The following is a 23,499-nucleotide window of genomic DNA, read 5'->3' on the forward strand; positions in this document are numbered from 1 at the left end:
CCTCGGGTGCCTCTCCCGGGCCAGCAGTGCCACCTGGTGGCCGCAGCCTCCAGACGCCTCCATCCAACTGGCCCTCCCAGGGAATCGGCTGGAGGGGCTGGGGTCAGCCTGGGAGGCACTCCGCCGAGATCATTGGCAGCTCCGAGAACCCAGGGGTCCTGCCTGCCTGAGGCCAGAATGTCAAAGACAGGGCTTAACCCAGAGGGATGAGAGGACGCAGGAGTCTCAGTCCCTGTGACCAGTGTGTGCGTGCGTGTGTGCACGTGCGTGTGTGCACGTGTGTGTGTGCGCGCGCGCACGTGTGTGCGCACGTGTGTGCATGCGTGTGTGCACGTGCACACATGCATGTGGAAGGGGAGGGCAGGGGTCCTGTTGGGAGGGAGGCCCTCAGGTCACAGCTGGCACAGGAAGGTAGGGGACGCTGTGAAGGAATGAAGGGAAATGAGTGGATGTGCTGGGGTCTTCCTCAGGGAAGCCCCATTTCCTTCATTAGCTTGGTTTGTGTTGTGCTTAGTCGCTCAGTTGTGTCTGACTCTTTGCAACCCCATGGACTATAGCCCACCAGCCTTCTCTGTCCATGGGGATTCTCCAGGCAAGAAAACCGGAGTGGGTTGCCATGCCCTCCTCCAGGGGATCTTCCCAACCCAGGGATGGAACCCAGGTCTTCCGCATTGCAGGCAGATTCTTTACTGAGTCACCAGGGAAGCCCAAAAAAGTCTTCATTATTTCTTTTTCCGTGAAAGTGAAAGTCGCTCAGTCATGTCTGACTCTTTGTGACCCCATGGACTATACTGTCCATGGAATTCTTGAGGCCAGAATACTGGAGTGGGTAGCCTTTCCCTTCTCCAGGGGATCTTCCCAACCCAGGGATCAAACCCAAGACTCCTGCATTGCAGGCGGATTCTTTACCAGCTGAGCCAGAAGGGAAGCCCTTGGCTCAGTTTAATCACTAATTATTGACTGCTGAGTACTGTGGGAAGAGATACATACATATTACACACACACAATGCACATTCACACTTACATATGTATATATAGACAAAAATATGGACACAACACATGTCTACATTCACACAGATACACACATACGTGCATACAGACACAACAATGCACACACATGTACATATACACACAGACGCACAATGGGCACACATGCACACGTACATGTGTATACATGGACAAAACATACGGACATAACACACGTATACATTTACACAGGTACACAGACACCCGACAGCACACACATAGTACACACACACACACGTACACATAGACAAAACAGATGGGCACAACATGCATTCACACAGATACACACATCCAGACGCACACAGACACATGCTAATGCACACACACATATTACACACATACACACACACACCCTTTGGCAGAAGGGAAGGAAACTGAGGCTCATGGACACTGTGTCTTGCCCGTGGCTGGAGAAGCAGGTGTGGCCGAGCAGCCTGACGCAGGTGGGACACCATGTTACCCCTGCCCTGGGGTTGGGCTGTGGCACCCACCCCGTCAGCCTCGGGCATCAAGGTCCCAGAAGCTGCGCCCTACAGTTTTGCTTTGGAGAAATGGTGGAGCGGGGTTCAGAGCCCTGGACTGCACCCCGTGCCCTAGAACCTGACCCTCAGTCCCCAGCAGGCCACTGGGAGCGGCGCCCATGGGGGTGGGTGGGCCGGGCAGACCCTCGCAGGCCCCAGAACTCCTCCACAGAGCAGGTCCCCAGGCCACTGGTGGCCAGGCCCTGGGGTACACAGGTGCATTTCACCCCCATGGCCTCTGGATGTGAAGGTTCAGCACACCGAGGTCACGCCTCACCCCTACTTCCATCTGGACCCCATCAGGAGCCCCCGCTCTGCCATGGGGTGCCCCTGGTGGGTGACTGGGGATCCCAGGCCTCATGAGGTCACCTCCCTGCCCAAGACTGAGCCCCGAGAAGATGAGGAGCTGCAGGGCAGGGCGAGCAGAGCCTCAGGCTGGTTCAGAGACACGGAGCATCTCCCACTTCAGTCCTCGCTGACCTGGGAGCTGAGGGTCTAACACCCCGGGCGCTGTTCGTTCTGAGCTCCGGATGACAGACAAGGAAACTGGGGCCCGGAGTGCGCAAGGGGACCCGGAGGGACTCCTAGGCCTTGTCTCAAGCCCGGTGAGAGCTGTCTCCGGTCTCAGTTTGGGGGCACCTGTGGTCTGGGGAGTAGATTCCTGTTATGGGGGGCAGAGCCAAGGCTTGGAGGAGTCCCAGAGTCAGCAGACTCGCGGGTGAGCTGGGCTGGGATGAGTGTGTGCGGTTCCAGTGCATGGGCTTCTGTCCACACACCCGCTGGGCCTCAGTTTCTTCATCTGTGACATGGGGCTGAAAGGCCCTGGCCCTGCCAATCTGTCAGGCACTTGATGCTTGAAAACTTTCCCAACACCTCTGTTGAGAGGCCCACCTCGGAGAGCTGGAAGCCAGGCCGGCCAGGTGAGGACTAGGAGGGAAAAACCTTGAGTATCTCCTCCTCCAAGAAGCCCTCCAGGCTGCATCTACTTGGCTGGTCCCATGTGGTGTGGTAGGGGGCTCTGAGCTCCCACCACCCAGCTCTTCCCCCAGGCTGCAGGCTCCCTTGGGCCCTGTGAAGTGCAGAGTGTTGGCATCATCTGGGGAACCAGGATGAAACAGGGGTGGGGGAGTTCAGTTCCTGAGGGCTCAGCAAGGGACTAAGGGTGCTGGTGGGCAGCCAGCCACTCTGGAGGGCACAGCTGGGCCTTGTGGTCTGTCCTGCAGCGGGATGGGTGCTGGCCCTGGGGGCCTGGGGGAAGGACCCACAAGGAGGACAGTCGGGTTTGGTCCTGGGCAGACCGGCAGGGCAATGGGCCTGCTGAGACTGAGACCTGGAAGAGAACAGGTGCCCCAGGGAGGCCGTGGGCAAGCCCTGTGCCCTCCTCCTGCGAGTGGAGCCGGCGGGGGCAGGGGTGTTGGGCAAGCCAGGGAGACAGCAGGGCCCGAGGCTGGTGGCAGGGAAGGGGGGCATTTCCTCAGGCCTGCCCAGCCCCTGAGCACAGGGAGCTCCTCCCCCAGCACCGGGGTGCCCTCCTGTTTGCTGGCAATCTGCTGACTGGGCCCACCTCCCTGGCCCACAGCTTTCCTGGCTCCTCTCAGGGGTTCAGGAGGTGGTGGGGGGCCCCGGTCCCGGGGTCACGCAGGTCCGGGTGGGGAGTTCCAGCTCCGTTTTTAAGGTGGTGTTGGGTAGCCTTGGATTGCCCCGACTCCATCACCCAGCCTCAGTTTTCCCCTCTGCAAACTGGGAACACAGACCCCTGGGGCATGAGGCCTGCCCCAAGGGTGGGAGGATGTTGGGGGGTGACCAGCCCATGGGTGTCTTCAGCTCATTCAGGGATCCCCCTCACACCCACGGCCTCCTGAGCTCCCCTACCCGGGGCTTGAGGAGGGGAGGGCAGTGGGGGCGGGTGGACACTGAGCCTCCGGAGGGACTCGGAGAGGACAGGGTGTAAGCCAGGACATCGGTGGGACACCCATTTCTGCAGGCTCCCCCTCTGCTCAAGCATCAGAGGCCTCCAGGAAGCTGGGGCGGGCGCCCAGGGACATTTCCTGCTATTAATGGAGCTTAATGTAAACAGACCCTAATATTTACCTCTAGACGCCTCCGGCCTCCGAGGGTGCCAGACAGCGCGAGTGATGACCCCACCCAGGCAGGGCCCTCCTCACCCTTGCTTCCTGGGCTGCACGTGAGCCTGGAGCTCACGTTCGAGCCCCCTCCTGGATGCCCGGAGCCTCAGTTTCCCTCTCTGGGAGATGGGGGTGAACACTCAGGCTTCGGGGGAGCTTTGGAGGCGCTTGCTTCGTAAATCCGCTCTGGGAGCGGCACCACAGTCCCTCCCTCGTTGTTGACCCGCCGACCCCTCCCCTCCCGCGCCCTCGTGCCTTCAGGGATCTGGTTGGATGCTGTGGACAGTCTGGCTAACCTGCCCAGGTCCGCATTCTCTCCCTGGGCAGGCAGAGCAGGGGCCAAGGTGGAGTGAGGACTCTTGCCCTGCTGGTCTGTGTGTGCTAGGGTGGCACACAGCTACCGCGCCACACGCTGCCCACACCGTACCACCTGTATCCCCTCCAATCTCACCCTTTAGCGAGGCCCTGGCACCCGCCCCCAGCAGCGATGGCAAAGCCACGACCCCATGACCACCACCACCCGCCACAGGAGAGTGACAATGTTGGGGGCACGCGGGGCCCACCTGGCTCTGTGCCTCTCGGAGACCCCTGCCTGCCAGCCAGGGCGCTGAGTCAAGGGCACGGATTTGAATAAACAGTTTTAATTCAGGATGAGGAAGCCTCGTCGAGGAGACTGTTTACATCAGATATAAATACACAGGCCACCTCACGTCACTTGGGCTTCTCAGAAATCTGGGAAGGGAGGCCGTGTAGAGGACGGTGCGGAGGCTTCACACCCCAGCCCTCGCGGGAACAAGTCTGGCCTCTGGAGGCGGCCGGGGCCAGTGTCCCCGTGGAGAACACTGCAGGGGGAGGGAGCCAGCCGTCAGGAGGAGGGAGCAAGCGTCTGAGGAAGTGGTGGGGGCTCAGACAAAGTCGTGTGCAGTGAACCTCTCGCCCCCAGCCCCCTGCCCACCAGCTGAAAGGCCAAGGAGGGGAGGGGGAGAAGTGGAGAGTGGGGGAAACTGAGGCCAGTAAGCGAGGGTTCTGCACGAGGCCCTCAGACTACTCTTAGGGCGGTGGAAGGCTTGCCTGGGGCCCTGGCCTCCTGCGTCCCCACAGTCTTCCAGTCCCCGAGGAGCCCAGGCCAGACAGTGGGATTTCACATGTGGGACAAGGGGAGGCGGCTTGGCCACCCCCAATCTGGATCCCAGTTCTGCCCTGGGCTCTTACCTCCACACGTGGTGGGGATTAGTGAGACAGTGCGTGTGAATCGGGGCGGGACAGACCTGGGACCCAGCAGGTGGTCAGTCAGTGTCTGCCGACAGCCCCTCCTCCTGGAGGCAGGGATTGTCCCAAAAGAATTGCAACCCCTCCACCCCCAAGCGCGAAAGTCACCTAGTGTCAGCCATTTACTCTCTAGTATGAATTAAAGTGAGAACCTGGCATCGATCAGGACTCTGACCCTGGAGGAAGGGCCGCAGGTGGCGCTGGGCTGGGGCAAGCACTGGGCACGGACCTTCCCTCCTCTGCTGTGTGACTGCCCAGAGGCCAGCTCCCAGGCCTGGCAGAAACAAAGCTGTTGGAGCCTCCCTGCCTGGACCCACCGTTAGTGCCGCTCCCCGGGGCCAGCATCGCTGCCTCCACGGGCTTCGCAGAACAGACAGCCCACTCCTGTGTCCTCCTTTCCCGACAGCCAGGCCCCTCCTGTGCCCCATGCAGCCCTGGGTCCCCGGGGAGTCACCGGCCCGCTCTAAGCTGGGAGGTGGGGGGAGGCTGCACACCGTGCCAGCGCACAGGATGTTGGTGCTAATGCTGACAACCATGCCCCTTTGCTTCTCGGGCATCTGCGCCAGCACCCCTACCACCCCACTGAGCAGGCCCTGGATTCCCCCAGGCTCCAGCACCCCCACCCTAGCCTTCCCACAAGGTCCTGGGGTCACAGGCCCTGACCCCGCGGGGCTCCAGCTGATCGTACTGGCCACGCAGTCTGACCTGAGTACTCACTCTGTAACTCTGGAAAGGTCCTTTCCCTCCCTGAGCCTCAGTTTTCCCATCTGATATATGGGGATATAAATGGTCCTCTTGCCTCCCATCCAGGCCTCGCACCAGGGCCCTGGTCTTGGGGGACAGGGGACTCTGCCTGGAGCCACTGATCCCGTAGGACTTTGCAGACAAGGGGCAAATCTGGGGCCAAATTCTGTCTCACCTGTTTCACTGGTGGCCATGTGTGAGGGTGGAGCCTGGTGGCTAGAGGTGCCTGGGAAACTCAGAGCTCCTCTCTCAAAATAGGCATCCTCCCCTGAAACAGCAGTCTAGAGAGGGCTCATGGGAGCTTGAACATTCAACAGAAGGCACATGGAGGCGATCCTGGAGTCCAGCTCAGAGGAGGTGACCAGTGGACCAAGTCAGAGAAATGCTCCCTTCTCAGGAAAGGGAGGGGATTCCCAGGTGGCATTAGTGGCAAAGAACCCTCCTGGCAATGCAGGAGACTTAAGAGATGCTGGTTCGATCCCTGGGCCAGGAAGATCCCCTGGAGGAGGGCATGGCCACGCCAGTATTCTTGCCTGGAGAATCCCTTGGACAGAAGAGCCTGGCGGGCTACAGTTCATGGAGTTGCAAACAGTCGGAGATGACTGAGGCGACTTAGCATGCATGCATGCAGGAAAGGCAGGGAGGCATGATGAGCCAGACAAGAGGGAGAATAAGGGCTCTGTGCGTGGCCAGACGTGGCCTTAGGCCAGCAGGCCCGCGTTCAAGTCTGTCTTTGTCCTTGGTTTCGCATCCACAGGATGGGGCTGGGAGTCTACTGCCCTCCTGGGCCAGCAGGCAGGGTCTTCCGAGAAGGTCCCTGGAGCAGGGGGGCTTTGGGAAGATGTGAGCTGTGTCCATGGGGCAGGCATGGGGGCGCTGGAGGAGGTGGGGCTGGCTTTTGATTCTGACTTGCCTATCGCCCAGCCAGGGCACCTGCATGTGCCACTCAGCGCCTCCCCCGGAGAAGAGTAACAAATAGCGTCTCCTTTGTAGGACACAAGTGTCAGCCCAGATAGCACGGGGCTCACAGCGTCGCACCCTGCGGGGCCAGCCTGTCTTCCTGAGTGACTCATGGGCGCCTCAAGTGTGGGCCCTGCAGATGTGAACCCCTCTCGTCTGCTCACGTAACACTTGTGTCCCCTTTCCTTTCTGTTCTGGCTCTTCTGTCTCTGTGGTGCAGGGAGATGATGGGGGAGAGGTGGGGAGGGGACCTCTTCAGGTCACCTTTTAAACCCTCTTTGAAATTCCTAGTACCTTAAAAGTCTCTGTCCCTGTTTTGCAGGAACCCTTTCTGGGGATAGAATGATCCAAGTAGGAAGCCAGCTCCTGGCTACCCCTGTGGGTCTTCGGTGGACACAACATATACCCTGCTGCTGCTGCTGCTAAGTCACTTCAGTCATGTCTGACTCTGTGCGACCCCATAGACGGCAGCCCACCAGGCTCCCCCGTCCCTGGGATTCTCCAGGCAAGAACACTGGAGTGGGTTGCCATTTCCTTCTCCAATGCATGAAAGTGAAAAGTGAAAGTGAAGTCCCTCAGTCGTGTCCGACCTTCAGCAACCCCATGGACTGCAGCCTACCAGGCTCCTCCATCCATGGGATTTTCCAGGCAAGAGTACTGGAGTGGGGTGCCATTGCCTTCTCCGACATATACCCTAGGGATGGCAAATAACCAGCATTCAGTCCGCCACGTCCTCTCTAGAGCCTGTGGCAGACATTGCCAGTCAATCACAGCACAGTGGCCTTTGACCCTATGTCCAGGCAGGGCACTGGGCAGCCATCACCAACCGATCAAGGTGAACCCAATCTGCCACTCTAGTAGAGCAGGTATCTGTGCTGTCCCTGACCTGGCCTGCCCAGCCTGGTCCTGACCTTTGGCCCCCTTGCAGCGTCCTGCCGACTAAGCATCAGGCCCGTTAGGCAGGGCCTGTGTGACGGCCTGAGCTCTGGCCCCGAGGATGTGATGGTGGGCTGAGCCCTTGGAGCTCTTGTGGACGCTGACCACGTCGCAGCCGTTGGGCTCGCACTCTGCTTCACGCTGGCCACAGAGGCTGCGGACGGTGGTCTGGAAGCTGCTGGTGACGAAGCAGTAGACGATTGGGTCCATGCAGCTGTTGAGGCTGCTGAGGGTCACAGCCACGTGATAGGCCACGAGGCTGGCGTGGTGTGGCACGCCGGGCCACAGAGCCACGGCCACCTGGCGAGCGTGGAAGGGTGTGAAGCACACGAGGAAGATGACCAGCACGGTGAGCAGCAGCTGCATGGCCCGCACGCGGCGCTGGCGACCCTGGTGCAGCAGGCCGGGCCGTGACAGCGCGCACACGATGCGCCCGGTGAACACGCTGATGACCAGCAGCGGCAGCAGGAACTCCAGGACGGTCAGCGCGAAGATGCGGCAGCAGGGGCCGCCGGCGGTCGTCACGCCCAGCACGGACAGGGTCACGGCGCCGGCCGCCAGCCACACGAAGGCACACACGGCCCTGGCGCAGGCCGGCTGGCGCCAGCGGCGGGAGCCGCCGGGCCGCACGATGGCCAGGTAGCGATCCACGCAGATGCAGCTGAGGAAGAGGATGGAGCAGTGCATGTTGAGGAAGTAGCCGAAGACGTGCGGCAGGGCGCAGCGCAGGCAGCCGCGGGCGCCGTAGAAGACGGCGAAGCGCGTGGGCAGGGACAGGCCCACCAGCAGGTCGGTCACCACCAGGTTGATGGTATAGACGACCGACGGCGTCTTGGCCCGGGTGCGGCAGCCGAAGACGTAGAGCGCCAGCCCGTTGAGCACCATCCCTGCCAGGAAGATGACGCCGTGCACTGCCATCAGCGCCAGCCACAGGCCCGGGAAGCTGGCGTGCAGCTGCTCGTCCAGCTGTGCAAACCGGTGGAACAGGGGCATCTCCGGCAGGCTGACGTTGGTCCACGCCCCCGCCGCCGCCGCCACTGTGGCGTTGGGGGCTGCCCCGGCCGAGGGCCCCGCGGGAGACGTGGAGGGCATGACGGTGGCCAGTGCTCCCCCGGCCTGGAAGGAAGGAGACCAGGTTACCCTGGGGTTACTGGAGCCCTGCCCGGAGGCTGGACCCCACCTGGCTCGGCTGCCCACCCAGCACCCCGACATTTCTGTCATGGTACCTCTGCCTGGCCTGGCCCTGGCACTTGCCAGCATGGAGCTTTAGCCGCATACTAATGCTCTGAACCTGCTCCTCACTGTCGCGGGAGAGGAAAAGCCTTACAAGACTGTCACCAGGACTGAGACAAGACAAAGGCGGCCAGTGTGGCAACAGGTAATAGGAAGGCCAAGTGTGTGTGCTGTGTGAATCTTGTCTCCAGACCAGTTCCTCCCTCACTTGCTGTGCAACTTTAGCTAAGTCACTTAACCTCTCTGTGCCTCACGACGAATCCCCAGTCTATATCACTGGGACTGCAGAGCTGCTGGGAGGATTAACTGAGCACAGCAGCGCTCAGTGAGTCACTGAGTGAGTGAGTGAAAGTCGCTCAGTTGTGTCCGACACTCTGGGATCCCATGGGCTGTAGCCTGCCAGGCTCCTCCGTCCATGGGATTCTCCAGGCAAGAATACTAGAGTGGGTTGCCATTCCCTTCCCCAGCCGATCTGCCCAGCCCAGGATCAAACCCAGGTGTCCCGCATTGCAGGCGGATTCTTTACCATCTGAGCCACCAGGGAAGCAGAGCATCACACTGGTGGGTACCAAACAAAGGAAAGTTCTGCTTGGCGAGAGCTGTGCCCACGGTCGGCCCAGCCCCAAGTCCCCACTCCCGTGCATCCCGACTCCTGTCCTCTGGACCACCCAACCGTTCTCACCTCCTCCATGGCTGGCACCAGGTCAGTGCCCTGGGTGAGGGTCCCCAGACGGGTCTTTTGCCCAAGGGCTTGGGATTGGGGGAGCTGAGAGTCAGCCCCTGGCCGCCCCGGATTCTTCCCAGCCCGGAGAGACGGCCACCTTTGCTGTCTTGGAGACTCACGTGGGGCAGCTCGCTGCGGCTGGAGCCTGGAGCCAGGTCCCAGCAGCAGCAGCAGCAGCAGGGCGTGAGTTAAATAAACGCTGCAATCCCGGCCTGCTGGCCTAGACTCGGGCTTGGGGGTGGGTGGGGGGCTGCAGCCGCCCACTCTGTTTATGTTCCTGCTGAGCTGTTTAACTTGCTGAGATTTATCCCTTTGTTTATAAATGAAGGGTTAACAGGCTCTCACCCCCACCCTGGACCGGGCTGATCCTCCAAATAAGGACATTTCTGGCTTTTTCAGGAGAAAGGAGAAGGCTTTGGGGAGAAACAGGGAGGAGAGGGGGGCACAGGGGAGGTCCCCGGTAGAATGTGCCTCCCCAAATGTAGGGGGAGGGAAGATGCCCCCATCGTGGTGACCAAGGGAAGTGAGGCGTCTGTGTGAACAGCCCGCCCGCTGCCCACTCCCCTGGCCGGCTACTACCCCTCCTCGGGCAGCAGGCTCCTTCTGGCAGCTTCCATCCAGCGGAAATCCAGCCTGCCGGGGGGACTGGGGACCGAAAGCCCAGCCCGGAGCGGGTGGGCAGGGCAGGGAAGTGCTTGCTAGCCAAGGCTCAGGTCCCAACCCAGCTGGAGGGAGGCCCTGGCAGGGCAGGCCACCTTTATTCTCCACTCTGAGAAGGTGGCACCAGCTGAAACTCCGCCTCTGGGACCCTGGCCCTGGGAATCTGCTGACCCTCAGAGGCGGCTGGGAAGAGTCTGATGCTGCCCAGGACTGTGGCTGGCCCCTGGGGTCCCCTCTGGCACGAGTGGGCCCAGGCCTCCACTCATGGGGCGCTCTGGGAGGACTGTCCTCTGCCTGGGGTCCCCAGCCCCCGTCACACAGGGCCCTTGGATGTGTCAGCCCTTTGGCAGGCAGCTCGGGGAGTTGGGGAGTGAGAAAGACGTCTGGGGCAGGGAGAGACTCTGCAGGCACGAGTGGGCAGCGAGGGGAGGTCACGAGGCTGGGCCGTGGGGCTGTGGGCCTCATCCCCAGGACACGGGGGCTCCAGGACCCCAGGAAGAAAAGCGGTGCCTCCAACGTGTCCCTCCTCTCCTGGGAAAAACCCGAAGCCCTGCCAAGACCCGGGGAGTGCAGAGTTGGCCCGGACACGCGGCAGACCGGTTTTTGACTTCCCCTCCACGTGCTTTCAGTTCGCTGATGTGTCTGCACGGGGTCTGCGTCCGTGTCACGGTCCGAGACAGATAAACATCCCAGGGCGTTTCCTCTGGGAGACAGTCGCAGGGTGACGCCGGCCCCGGGGAGCCCGCCAGCCCGGGACAGCCCCCAGGGACAGCTCGCACGCGGGCCAGCAACTCGCTGAAGGCCGCGGGCCGGGGCGGCGGGCCTGGGGCTGCAGAGGCAGGCAGGTGGGGACGGAGGGCGTCCGTCAAGCACATGCTGATGCGTAGGTGCGCGAGTCTGAGCGGCATTTGGGCCCCACCCCGGGCACAGACCCTGCTCACGCACGGAGCTCCGTCCCGCAACACCAGGAACCTGTGCATCTGTCCCATGGAGCCCGGGTCACGGCTGCAGCCTGGGCCGTCGGCCCTGGCTTCCTACACCCTCAGCTCCTCCCCTTTGCCTGCTGCTGAGTCTGCCTGTCTCTGTGTGATCAGACCCCCACCGTGCCAGCCCACTCACCCACCTCCAGAAAGTACCACTCATGGTGAGAATACGCAGTGACCACTCTCTGGGGCACCTACGGAGCATCGCTTTTGCTTTGTAAGATGAGGAACTCGAATGGTGAGATACTGGACCCTATGGCCGTGGACCGGCTGTGGCCCCATGAACCCACGGCCTGGGGCCCTCCCCGGTCTGGGGCTGGGAAGGGGCTGGGCTGGGAGTGTCTGGGCTAAGCAGCCCCCGCCCCACATGGTCTCAGGGAGGACACTCTGTCTCTGCACTCCTGGTCTCTACTGCCTCAGCTCCCCGTCCTCCTTGAGGCGCCACGGGACGGGCCCCATACCCCCTGAATCTGCTTTGGTCAAGTGAGAGTCTTTCCGGCGGACCCCCGAGCCCTGAGCCGAGCGCCCCCTGCACCCCCCACAGGCTCAGCATCAGCCCCGCCTCACCCCACCCCACGCTCCTGCCAGCCTCCAGGCTCGGGCCGTCTCACTCTCTCCACCACGGCCCCTCACCCCTTTGTCCACACCTGGCATGCGATGTCACAGCTGGTGCTAGACAGCTGGGGGTGGGCGGGCGGGTGGGCACTGCAGGGAATATATGAACAGTAACGGTACTCAGCACGAGGGCAGGAGGAGAAGGGGGTGACAGAGGATGAGACGGTTGGACGGCATCACCGACTCAATGGACACGAGTTTGAGCAAACTCCAGGAGATAGTGAAGGACAGGGAAGCCTGGTGCGCTACAGTTCACAAGTTTGCAGAGTCAGGCGCGACTGAGCAACTGAACAACAAGAAGAGTAACCAGAGCAGGAGGTGCAGGCTGGGGGCCGGTCCCCACTCACCACCGGTCGCCCCGGTGTTGATTAGCCTCTCTGAGCCTCCGCCTCCCCGCCCGCAGTGATGTAGCCGCAGCACCTTCTTTCTGCAGCTTCCAAGTGGGTGCGTGGCATCTGTTCCCAGGCAGAGTGGGCGCGGGTGGTGGTATCTCCTCACCCACTGGCTCCTGGCCGCCTCTACTTACGCAGAGGAAACCGAGGCTGAACACTGCAAAGAGCCTGGGAGCTCAGAAGCAGCTTAGGGGGAGGCAGGCTTCTGGCCAGAGGTGATCTTGCGGGCCTCCCTCCCGGGCCCCCATGCCCCTCACAGCCCTGCAGGGCCTTGGGTGAGGGTTCTGGCCCTGCAGGGGTTCTCTCTGAGCCTCAGTCTCTTCTCTTGTGATGTGGGGACTGAAACGGCTGCATTATGCTGCCTCTCAGGGCTGTTGTGGGCCTTCTCTGAGACCGAGCCCCTGGTGCAGGTGTGGAGAAGTGGGGCAGGGAGCCGGTGGGGTGCTCTGCTCCCCCTCCCCCTCTGGGGGTACAGGTCTGGAGCCCTGAGACCCTCTGGGGAGGCATGAGGGGTGAAGGTCGTCTTTTCCTCCCTGATACGCCCCTACCCCCAGGCACCTGGCCACAGCTAGCCTACAGAGATGGGGCTGCGGGGGCAGGGGTCCTTCCTGGGAAAAGCCTGAGGTTCTGAGCAAAGCTAGGGGAACCCCGTCCCCTGTCTCCTTGCACCTCAACCGAAGGAGGACGCCTCAGGCACCCCCCCCCACCTCTGTGCCCTTCCCATGCTGCCTCATCTTCTGCCCCTGCAGTTTTCTTGACACTTCCAGGGCCTCCTCCAGGCCCCAGCTCCTCAGGAAGCCTTCTCTCTCCTCCTCGGCTGGCTCTCCTGGGTGTTCTTCCTCAGCTCCTTCCAGCCCAGGACTGTCCCACTGTCCTGACTGCAAGCAATTCAGGTGGGCCGGTTCCTCCAGCACCCAGGACGGCCGGGCACAGAGCAGCACCCATCTTTCTCTCTGGCTGAGTGAACCCCTGCGGGAGTCTGCAGGGCCAGCAGAGCGAGGCCCCTTTCTCACCCAGGCGTTCGGGGCCCTCCCTGCCTGGCCGAGCCCCTTTGTAGCCCACTCAGCGTCCCAGCGCCTGAACTGGCTTCTGCCCTCAGCTCTACCTTCACTACCATCAGTCTTGCCAGCTGAGCAGGGTTAACACCTCCTCCAGGAAGCCCACCCAGCCCCCCTGACCGTTGGGCCCGTGGGTCCCCGTCATTCTCCCTCCCCCCGGCCCTTGGCGCGCATCAGTGGTGTTTGGTTCAAGTCCCAGAGCCTCAGTCCTTCACCTGTGATTCTGGGACTGGTGTTTTAAAGGGACAAGTGAGCATCCAACAAATGGCGTCGTCAGGACCGGTGGGGGTGCTGGGTGGATACACAGCTTCAGGTGCCCCGCGTGGAAGATGCGTAATGACGACAGTGGCCGTGCTGGAGACCCCTGGCCTCCACCTGAATGGCGGTCCACCTGGGCCTGCCTGCCCATTCTGAGGAGAGGCCCGGGTCACCCCACGTGCTCAGTGCACAGCCCCTCAGAGCCTTTGTGAAGCCCCCAGGGAATAAGCGTCTTTTCCTAAGTTACCTAACCCTGTCCCCTCCTGGGGCTCCCTTTCTATCCAGCCTGACCGTCACCCCAGGGCACTGACGGGGGGTTGTGCCCACTGCTGCCTCTCACAGCTTTTGTGTCTTTGCTGTGTGTCCAGAAACACAGGCCAAGACCCAGAGGCTCAGGGTGCCAGTAACTGCCCAGAAACTTGAGGGGGGCCCGAGCCTCTCTGACCTCTCACCAGTGTCCCAGGTGGGGGTCCATCCCGACCTCGTCTCGGTTTCTCTTGAATCCATGCTGCTGTCCCTGCGTGTCCTCTAGCCGCCCAGCTGCCTGGAGGATGCCAAGCCCACAGCCTGGCTGTCTCCTGCCTTGCCGCATATGGGGCCAGGGCAGCCAGGGGCCCTGGCCTCGGCCCCGGGCAACAGGTAGCTGCCTGGGCGTGTGACCCAAGATCCCCTGCCCTTTCTGCAGCTCCCACACCTGGAGCCAGGAGGGGCGGTGTGGAGGACAGGCCCAGCCTTCCCCACCATGGTGCCCGGAATGCCAGCTATGGGCCAGTCGCCCTCAGACACTCTGCACCCACATGGCAGTCCTGGGTTTTATAGACAAGGACGTGGGGGCCCAGAGAGGTGAGTGTCATGCCCTAGGACACACAGCGTGAAACTGACAGAGCGGGAAATCAAAGCCAGGTCCACTGGCTCCCGGCCCAGCAGGGACGAGAGTGGGGTGGGCGTCTCTGGACCTCGGGTCCGTGCACAATCGGATTCTAGGTACACGCAGTAACTGAACATGCCTCTGCCCCCGACGGGGTGACCCTCACAACCTCCCAAGGCCAAAATAGCCCTTACTGGAGGAACCACCTGCCTGTTTATTTTGCTGATTATTCTTGGTTTCATGGCATCTGCTTGAGAACATGGCCTGCTGTTTTTGGCTAGTCTGAGCATCTGCTTCTTCCATCCAGGGACGGCTGGGCCCTTACTGAGGCCCCAAGGGGGCCAGACTAGCTCTGGGTTGTCTAGAAGGTCCCAGGGGGCACCAGCTGGAATCAAGGTCCCCATCCTGGTCAGGGCTCCCTCCACCCAGCTCAGGGACAGGGTCACCTGGGGTGGCTGGGCGCTGGGCACCTGGCTCCAGCATGCCTGACTCAGCCTCACACCCCACCGTCTGAGAGCCCTTGGCTGAGGTCTTGGCCCTAATGGAAATGCAAGTTTCTCTGGGCCAGGTGGCCCCAGGCATCGCCACTCGTGGGGGTCCTGCTGCATGTCAGACAGCACTCCCTGCCACCCTGGTTCACCCCTCACTTCATCCTGAAAGAGGTGTAGCACCTGCCTGTCTCCCCCAGGCCAGCCTCCCTGGGGCGGTGGGACAGGATCTGTGGCTGCACCCGCCTGGCCTCTGCCTAATCCCTTGACCTGGCATACCACTTCTGCCTGCGTCACCTGCTGAAGGCTCCTGGCACCCACAACACCCTCCTGGGCTCCCGACACCCCTCTACTGGGGCAGAGCCATAACCCCACAGTTCATGGGTTGTCTCTGAGATGACCCTTTCCAGGGTCTCACGACTCCTGCCAGATGCCCCCACATTGGCGTTGCTGGCCTCATTTTGCCTGTTAGGAAGCTGAGGCACAGAGAGGTTAGGTGGCCCATCTGGGGTCACCCAGCTGGGCGTGGAGGAGCTGGGCTTTGAACTCTGCCCTGTGCCTGCTGCATGCCGCTGGAGGTTCCCCAGGGCCCACTGTGCCGGGGGCTCAGAGGTCCAGGGCTCTGGCAGCTTGTCCCAGGCCACACAGCTCAGTGGCAAGGTCAGGGGAACTGCGAGAAACACATGTTTCAGAGAGAGGCATCAGACCTGGCCTTGAACCTGGTGCTGGGGGCCTGGAGGGCCTCAGGCAGATCTGGTTCCAGCTTGTGGAGCTCACAGCCAGGGGCGGGGTGGGGGGAGGAGGAGGGGCCTCAGGAGGACCTGGGGAGACAGCGTTCTGGGCGGTGGGATGAGAACAGCAGGTGCAAAGGCCTTGAGGTGGGAGCAGGCTCCTGTGCTCAGAGCACCATGGAGTGGGTGCTGAGAGCCGGCAGGCAGAGCAGGCTCGGCACCCCCAGGGTGCTTCAGGCCCCAGTGCCACCTCCTCCAGAAGGCCCTCCCGGACCACCCAGCCACCTGCACACCTTCACCTTCCACCTGCTTTCTTTCCCTCGCAGCCCTCTCATCACCCGACAGCTTCAAATTTGTTTCTTGCTTTTCCCCTACTGGACCGGCAGCACTGTGAGGGCCAGGGCCTGGGCTGCGGCTAAAGAAACCAGTGGATGATTTGAGAGTCCTGCGGGGCTCTTCAAGCCTCAGTTTCCTCATCTGTAAGATGAGCATGCACACCTCATAGCATCAGGTCACCTGTGGACAGGCTCCCAGCAGGTGCTCAGGACACATCGGGTTCCCTCCCCCACACGCCAGGCCTTGGAAACAGCAGCCTCTGCTGTTCCCGAGGCTCAGAGAGGCACGGCCACTTGTCCGTGGCCATGCAGCTGTGAGGGGACGGGGTGTCCTGGCGACCCTCTGGCTGAGAGTGAGTATATGTTGGCGGAAGAATATGGGGGCCGCCGGGCAGCCCCAGCCGCCCGTCTGAGGGCCGTGCACGCTGCCACCAGCCCAGTCCCTTCGGTTCCCAGTGCTGCCCCGGGACACACAGCTGCTCCTCGTCCGCCCTGCCCAGCGCCCTGGCCACCGGCCAGTTCCCAACCGGCCCTCCCCCCTCGGGACCCTGTTCCTGCTGCCTTCTCAGGGCAGGCACAGCCGGCGAGCCAGGCGGGGGCAGTGCCAGCTGCAAGGTCCGCACTGGGGGCAGGGTGGGCCCTGGGCCTCAGTTTCTCCGGCCCTCCAAGGGGATGGCAGGGCCGGGCTGGGCGGGGGCACGCCCTGTGTGGAGCCTGTCCCCACAGATCCCTCAAGCTCAGCCCTGCCCCAGCGGGGGGACCGCGGTGGCCACGGTCCCAGGGCTTGTCCAGTGCCTCTGGGGTCCCCCGACCCCTTCCTTGGCCCAGCCCCTGGGGCCACCCAGATGGGGAAATCGAGGCTCCCAATAGATGACCACAAGAGCGCTGAAGCAAGGAAGGAAGGAAGGAAGGAAGAAAGTTCCAGAGGAGGGCATCGAACCCCACAGCTTGGAGGGGCTCAGGGCAGCAGGCGTGCCCCTTGAGCTCTCGGGAGCTCCCCTTCCCAACCCTCACCCAGTGTGGTCAGCTGCAACACCTTTACCTTTGCCTTCAGTTTTCCCGTCTGTACAATGGCTCCCTGCAGGGCAGGACCTCAAAACCCCTTGCCAGCTCTGAGCTCTCTCCCTCCCAGTCTTTCTCTGCCGCTGCCCCTCTGCCTGCCTGGGGTGTGAGGACCCTGCACTGACCACCTCATCTCAGGGAGGGGAGGCCCCGTCTGCCTGAGGGGGACTCACCGCACCGTCTCCGTCTGGCAGAGGAGCTGGCCTCTCGCTGCAGCTCCGCGGGCCACTTACTCGGGCTGTGCAGCCCGACCGCACCTTCCTGGGGCCTGACGTCAGGCCCTGCTCGGGGCTCCTTTTGGGCAAGGCGGCGGTGGGGGCGGGGCGGGGCGGGGCGGGCTACTTTCCTGCCCCCACCAGCATCCTGAGGAGCCTGATCCCAGGGCCCTGGGGGAGGGGGCCTTGGGCCAGACAAGGGAGGAGACTGAGGCAGAGGGCAGCGTGGCGGCTGCATCACCCGGGAAGGGCAGGGAGGGCAGCAGCCCTGGCTCCCTGCCCCCGGTGTCCGGCCTGGGGAGCACAGCTGGCGCCCACAGGTACCGCGTGTGTTGTGGCGGGGCTCACACAGATGGGCTTTTCTGTTTGGGGGACAGAGGCAGGGTCGTGCCCCTGGCCATCCCAGCTGCCCTGCACGGGTCTGCCTCAGCCCTCTCCCCAGCGCTGTCTGCCCTTCTGACCCCGTGGCACCTGTGACCGTGACCAAGGGCTCCAACACTCGCTGTCTGGGTCTCTGTGTGTCCACGCGTGTGTGTTCTGGGGGCGGACGTGGCTTCGTGGGGGCACACGCATGCCTGGGTGTGTCCGTGTGGCCGGCACCAGCCTGGGGCCGTGTGTGCCTCGGCTCGACCCCTGTGGGTGCTGCAGAGACACAGGGTCGGGGTGTGTGAAAGTCCTGAGTGTGCTGAGGGCCGGGGAGTGGGTGGCCTTTCCTTGGGAGGGGCCTCCCCCAGACAGACGCCCTGGGCAGGGAGGGGGCTGGGGGCCAGGCTGGGGTCAGGCTTTCAGGGGCAAGGCCAGGAAGGGCTCAGGGCCAAGTCTGTGACATGCTGAGTGCCTCCTCGGTTCTCCTGTCCCTCCCCTACCCACCCAGACCCCTTGGCTAAGCACCCACTGAGCTGGCTGTGGGCGGGGCGCTGGGCTCACAGGCCTGGGACTGGCTCTGGTCCCTGCACTCTGCATCTGGTGGGGGACACGCTGCAGTGCACCAGCGGGAGGGGGCCTGCTGTGGTCAGGAGGGCAGCACCGTGCCGGCAGAGGCAGGGGTGACGGGAGGCGGACAGCCTGGGTGGGCCCTCGGGCGGCAGGACCTGCCTGCCAGGGTCCCCGTGAGTGGAGGGCCGGGTGAGCCATGAAGCTGGGAGTGAGCGGAGGACTTCCACAATGGGTCACGGCTGCCCCTCTGGGGACCAGAATGGGGCCCTTGACTCCGAGGGCACTGGGGAGCTATGGAAGATTCTGGGGGAGGGTGGTCCTTGGAGCAGTTTCCTTGCCACCCTCAATCCACTTGCCACCCTCCCCACTAAAGCAGGGCTGAGCCTGCAGACCACAATGGTCTCCTTGGAACACGGTCATGTCTGAGGGCCAGAGGGAGGCGGGAGCCCCTGGCCCATCCAAGTCCCTTGCCCAGGGGGTGGTGCTGGCTCCTGGCTGGCAAGGCAGGGGCAGCCTGGGTCTGCTTGGGGCAGTGTGGACTCAGGGTTGTTTCTGTGTGGGAGCAGGTGGGGGGGCACTCTGGAGCCAGCCAGGCTGTGGGGGTTGCGGGAGGGCTGAGCCATCCGAGGGGCAGATTTTATGAGCTGGAGATGGCCAACTGCCGCTGAGTCACCGGCCGGGCTGGCCAGGGCTCGTGCCCGCGCTGAGGGTGGCGGGGCTCCCGCGGGCCCGGGCAGGCTGCTTCCCCAGGAAACCTCGGGGAGGGTCTCTGAGCGGAGCGGACGCTGTGGATGGCCGGGGCGCACCCTTTACTTCACGGAGCTCTCTTCTGTAGGACCCTGGGGTTCTGGGGTGGGGGTGCCAGAGCCCTCGAAGCTTGGGGTGACCCCCCTGAGGCCCTCAGTGGAGGTGAGTACACAGGGACGATCGCACCCTTGTCACCTCCTGGCTCAAGGCCAGGCTGTCTGTGTCTGGGTCAGAGGTCACATGTCAGCTGGGTCAGGGGTCGAGACCCCTTCTGGTGGATGGGACGGGAGCAGTTTCATGTGTGACTGCCCCTCGAAGTCCAGCCTAGTGAAGAGACCCACCCCCAAGCTCGGAGAAGCCCCCTCACCCTCGCGGCTGGATCGTAAGCTTCTGCAATGGTGTCTTAGGGCTCACGACCCCCGGGGACCTGCTGCTCTGAGGGACGAGGTCGCAGAAGCAGTTGAGCAGCCCAGGGGCAGAGGGTCTGGCGGGGGACACGGGGTGACAGCCAGGCTGCTGCTGTCAGCAGCCTGGGGCCTGTCGCACCAGACCGCACCTCTGTTCCCTCACCCTAGGCCACGGGAGGGCCCGCGGGAGGACCCGCGGGAGGACCCGCGGGGTGGGGCCAGGGCGCCTGCGGGGAGGGGTGCAGGCCAGGTGGGCGGGGGTGATCCCGAGAAGACGGGGGCGGCTGGGGCTGGGCAGGTGGCCCTTCCTAAGAGGTCGAGGGCCTCACACCCCCTCCTGTGCTCCGGACTCCCAGGCAGGGCCCAGCACCCACAGGGGAGGCCCATGTGGGGCCTTGGGGGTGCTGTGTGGGTGCATGTGTGTGTCTGGGTTGGGGTCGCTTGGGCAGCCCTGGCTTCAAGCCCGGTTGGACCCCTCACTTCGGGCTCTGACCTTTGGTGTCCCCCCACTAGGCGGGGACGCTAAGGCCTGTGGAAGGTCCTAGGCCAGGTCCCTCTCCTCTCAGGAAGCACCCACTCCTGCCTCCATGTGTGGGACGTGGGTGGGGACGCCTCAGGCCCACAGCCGCTGGTGGGGAGCTGGAGAAGCCTGGGCGGGCTCTCGGGGGGTGACAGGGGTGAGGAGGCGGTGTCTGAGATGCCCCACTTCCCCCAGCCCGTGTCCTAAGTAGCGCAGGGCTGCTGGGGCTGGACGGGTGGAACTGGGACACGTCCAGGGCGCCGAGCAGGGCCTGGCGCACCGTGAGGATGGGAACGCACTCTGAGGCGTGGGGACCACCGCCCCCTGCCCCCTTCGTTCCCTAAGCTACTCTTCCAGGCCCTGCTGTTACCCAGAGCCCCTCGGAGCTCATCTTGGGCCGCCTTCGACTTTTACAGGTGCATAAACTGAGGCCCAGAGAGTGACAGAGACCCCTTCAAAACCACGCAGAGAATGGATTGCTGCAGGTATTGGCGGGAAGCAGGCCTGGACTCCCGTGCGGCAGCCCTAGCTTTGGGCCAGTCCTGAGATACAAGCGCAGGGGTGGGATGGAAGTGGACCCTGAGCGCACAATGGGGGAGGCTGCAAGGGGACAAGTGGACGAGGCTGGGCTGCCGCTGTATATGGGAGCCACCCACTTGTCCCTTCCCAGCCCGCACCTGAGGATCGGCTCATTTCTTCCCCCCACCCACGCAGGGAGAGGCGGCCTCCCCCTGCCTCCCCCAGGTTCATGTAGCGGCCCCAGGGAGGCAAGGTGGGGACCAGGGAGCTCCCACCCCCAGAGGATGCTGACCCCTGGGCTGGAGGAAGAGGCAGGTGCTCTGGGTCTGTTCGATGCAGGGGCTACCGGGAACATGGGAGAGGGTGGGAGGGGGTCTCTCTGGAGCTGGAGCCCTGCTCCCTCCCCCACGGCCCCCTCGGGACACTTGGCCCCAGCTGGGAGGGGCTCTGGTGGGGCTGGTGCAGGTGTGAACCCTGGTCCGTGGCGGCCTGGGGACGCGTTGGGGGGCCCTGCCCGTCCCCCGTTAAGTCCCGCACACTGGGATACGGCACATGCCAGCAGTCACCGCACAGACCACTGCTGGATCGCGACCTGAGGCTTGAAGATAGGTCCAGGGGGTCAGTCACTCAAGCAGTGGTGAGGACCCTCAACCGTATCCGCTGCCGTGTATCTAGAACTTCCGACGTGCCAGCACGGGCGGAGCACTTCTGTGTTCCCCAGCCCCTCCTTGAGGCCCCCTTGTCACCATCCTTGTCTGATGGAGAGGAGTCCATGGCCAAGGTCACACAGCTGGGAAGGGGCGGAGCTGGGGCTTGAGCCCAGGCAGCCGACCAGGTCTGAAATGCGCTGCTGAGCGGGTCTGTGTCCTCTGAGGAAGCTTCTGGAACCATCCACCGGGCACGCTGGAGAGTTCCTTACATCCCGGGAGCAGGCTGGGGAGTGCGGGTTCCAGGCCTCTCCCAAGCCCAGGGCCCTGTCCTCAGCCCCGTCCACCAAGGCAGCCCCGGGCTGGGCTGAGCGCTGGCTCCTGCGGCAGCGCCGGACCGGCCGCCTCGGGTCAAGAGCCGGCCACATCCCCCGCAGGGCCTTGGGACCTGCTTTCTATTTCGGCCCTTCCCGGCCTCCGAGCGGCCTCGTGGGACCGGCATGCTGTGTCTGTCTCTGCCTGCTCGCAGGACTTAGAGGGTGGCCCTGGACGCTGGCGCTCTGCTCGCCCGCCCGGGAGTGGGAGCAGGGCCGCGAGGGGAAGGCCCCTGCAGCAGCCCCGTCCACCGTCCCCCACGGACGGCGGTGAGCTTCCCATCCCTGTGAGGGGTCGGAAGAGCTGCTGTGTGGTATCAGCACTGGGCAGGCAGGAGCACCGACGGCCGCTGGGGAGGGGGGCAGAGACCCCAGACCCCAAACATCACCCATCCTAGGATTCTGATTCTGAACTGCAGCAACAGAGATGTTGTCCCGTCAAAGAGACTGGGGTCAAAAATTCAAGGCCAGGCCCTCCCACGCTCCACCCCCTGCCCTGAGACAGAGAGTGGCCTCTCCTCACTGTCTTGTCAGGGGCGGGAGTTGGGGGGCGGCAGTGGCGAGCTCTTTGCCCACACGGTTCTCTCAATGTCTCTCTAGGTCCAGATCCTCCCTAGCGTTGAGGTCACCTCGTCCGTGAAGCCTGCCTTGGCTGGCTTTTCTCAGCCCCAGGTTAATGAGGGCACTTGGGGCCTGGGTTGTTTGTCTGGATTCCCGCATCAACTCGGTCTCTATCTGGATGTTTAGCTCCCCTAGATGAGGCCAGAATTTTACTTGTTTCTTTCCCTCTGATGCTCAGTATATGTGAAGGTATACAGTAGGAGATCAATAAATGCAAATGCCCACTTATTTGAAAAATGAGTGGGCAGGCTGGCCTGGCTCCATCACAAGGCACTTGGCCCCCTTTCTTGCCTTTCCCGGCTTCCCCAGGGGGCCTTCCAGGGTGCTTTGCACCCCTCTTATAAACAGGGTGCTCCTCCTGGTGGCTGACCCCTCCCCTTCCACTGCAGCTTCCTCTTGTTCTTGCTGACCGCCCCCCTACCCCAACCTCTCCTCCAGGGGCCGAGCGGCCATCTCTGGTCAGTGAAGGGGTTGGGGTGGGGTGGGATGTACAGTCAGTACTGTCCTTCCCTCTTATAGGCAAGGAAACAGACTCCGAGAAGGCAGGGGCCTGAGACCACCTGGCTAACAGCAGGTGGAGCCAGGATTTGAACCAGGCACTCGGTGGGGGTGACCCCCACATTTCTCCACACCGAGCCCCTCCTTGCCATTGACGGGGTATGGTGGGTGGTGGGAGCCGGGGTTGAGCCCTGCCTCTTGTGGGTGCCCTAGACACGTCCCAGCCTGTCTCCTCCCTGGCGTTGGTCTGTTCACCTGGGCAGCAGGGACAAAGCCCGGCTGAGGGTGGTGGGAGGCTGGCAGGGTCCTTGCCCACGGGGGCCCCCCTCCCAACTGCCCACTGCCCCGGGGAGCAGGCAGCTGGTGGGAACAGGAGGAGGGACGCTGTTTCTTTTGGCCAGGACAGTGGCTTTCCGGAAAGTTGGTGCCAGTTCTCTGGGTTGGTGAGTGGGGAGGGCCCTGGGGGTGGGGCTCCAGGGCGTGGGCGGACAGTGGCCACCGGGCGGCTGGACAGAGGCGCCAGCGGGACAGTCCTCACAGCCCCCGCTCGAGGGCCTGGAGACCGGCCTGCTCCGAGACGGGTGAGCTCGTGGGCGAGTCTGACTCAGAGCCCCTCAGCTGTGACCAGCAGACGGGACCGGGGTCTGAGAGGGTCCTGCTCAGAGTGACCCTGACCCTTCCTGCTGCTCGAGGATCTCAGCGTGCTTGTGTAGGGACAGCCCCAGGCCCCACGGCGATGTCATGTCATAGAGAGTGTGTGTGTTCACTGTCTTTCTAAAGTTGGAGCCAGAAGCACGTGGCCCAAAATGTTCACAGGAGCGGCCATGATGGCCCCCTGCATTTTGCAGAGAACTGACCTGGCGCGGGTGGGGGTCTGCCCTGGGGGTGGGGTGTCTGCTCCCTGCCCCACCAGGACCCCTGGCCTTGCTGAGGGGCCGCAGTGAGTCATCTCCCACTAAGGAGGCACACCCCCACCCCCAATCGCTCTGTCCTAAGCTGTCTTCTCAGAGGCCTCGAGGGGAGCCT

At 63.2% G+C, this 23,499-nt stretch overlaps 1 protein-coding gene across 1 annotated transcript; it reads right to left on the reverse strand.

Annotated features, from left to right (window-relative positions):
• Nucleotides 1-7,214: 7,214 nt before the first annotated feature.
• Nucleotides 7,215-17,263, reverse strand: GPR20 (G protein-coupled receptor 20). Its single transcript, XM_006043777.3, has 2 exons — nt 17,163-17,263; nt 7,215-8,698 (listed from the first exon to the last, which is right to left on the reverse strand). Exon 2 carries the CDS (start codon nt 8,672-8,674, stop codon nt 7,586-7,588), a length of 1,089 nt encoding a protein of 362 aa, XP_006043839.1. The 5' UTR covers nt 8,675-8,698; nt 17,163-17,263; the 3' UTR covers nt 7,215-7,585.
• Between the last annotated feature and the right edge of the window lie 6,236 nt (nt 17,264-23,499).

The sequence above is a fragment of the Bubalus bubalis genome, chromosome 15, assembly GCF_019923935.1.
Source record: "Bubalus bubalis isolate 160015118507 breed Murrah chromosome 15, NDDB_SH_1, whole genome shotgun sequence".
Classification (NCBI taxonomy): Eukaryota; Metazoa; Chordata; class Mammalia; order Artiodactyla; family Bovidae; genus Bubalus; species Bubalus bubalis.

Coding starts and splice junctions, on each gene's coding strand:
- GPR20 (XM_006043777.3), bottom strand. CDS start 8,674: ATGCCCTCCACGTCTCCCGCGGGGCCCTCGGCCGGGGCAGCCCCCAAC.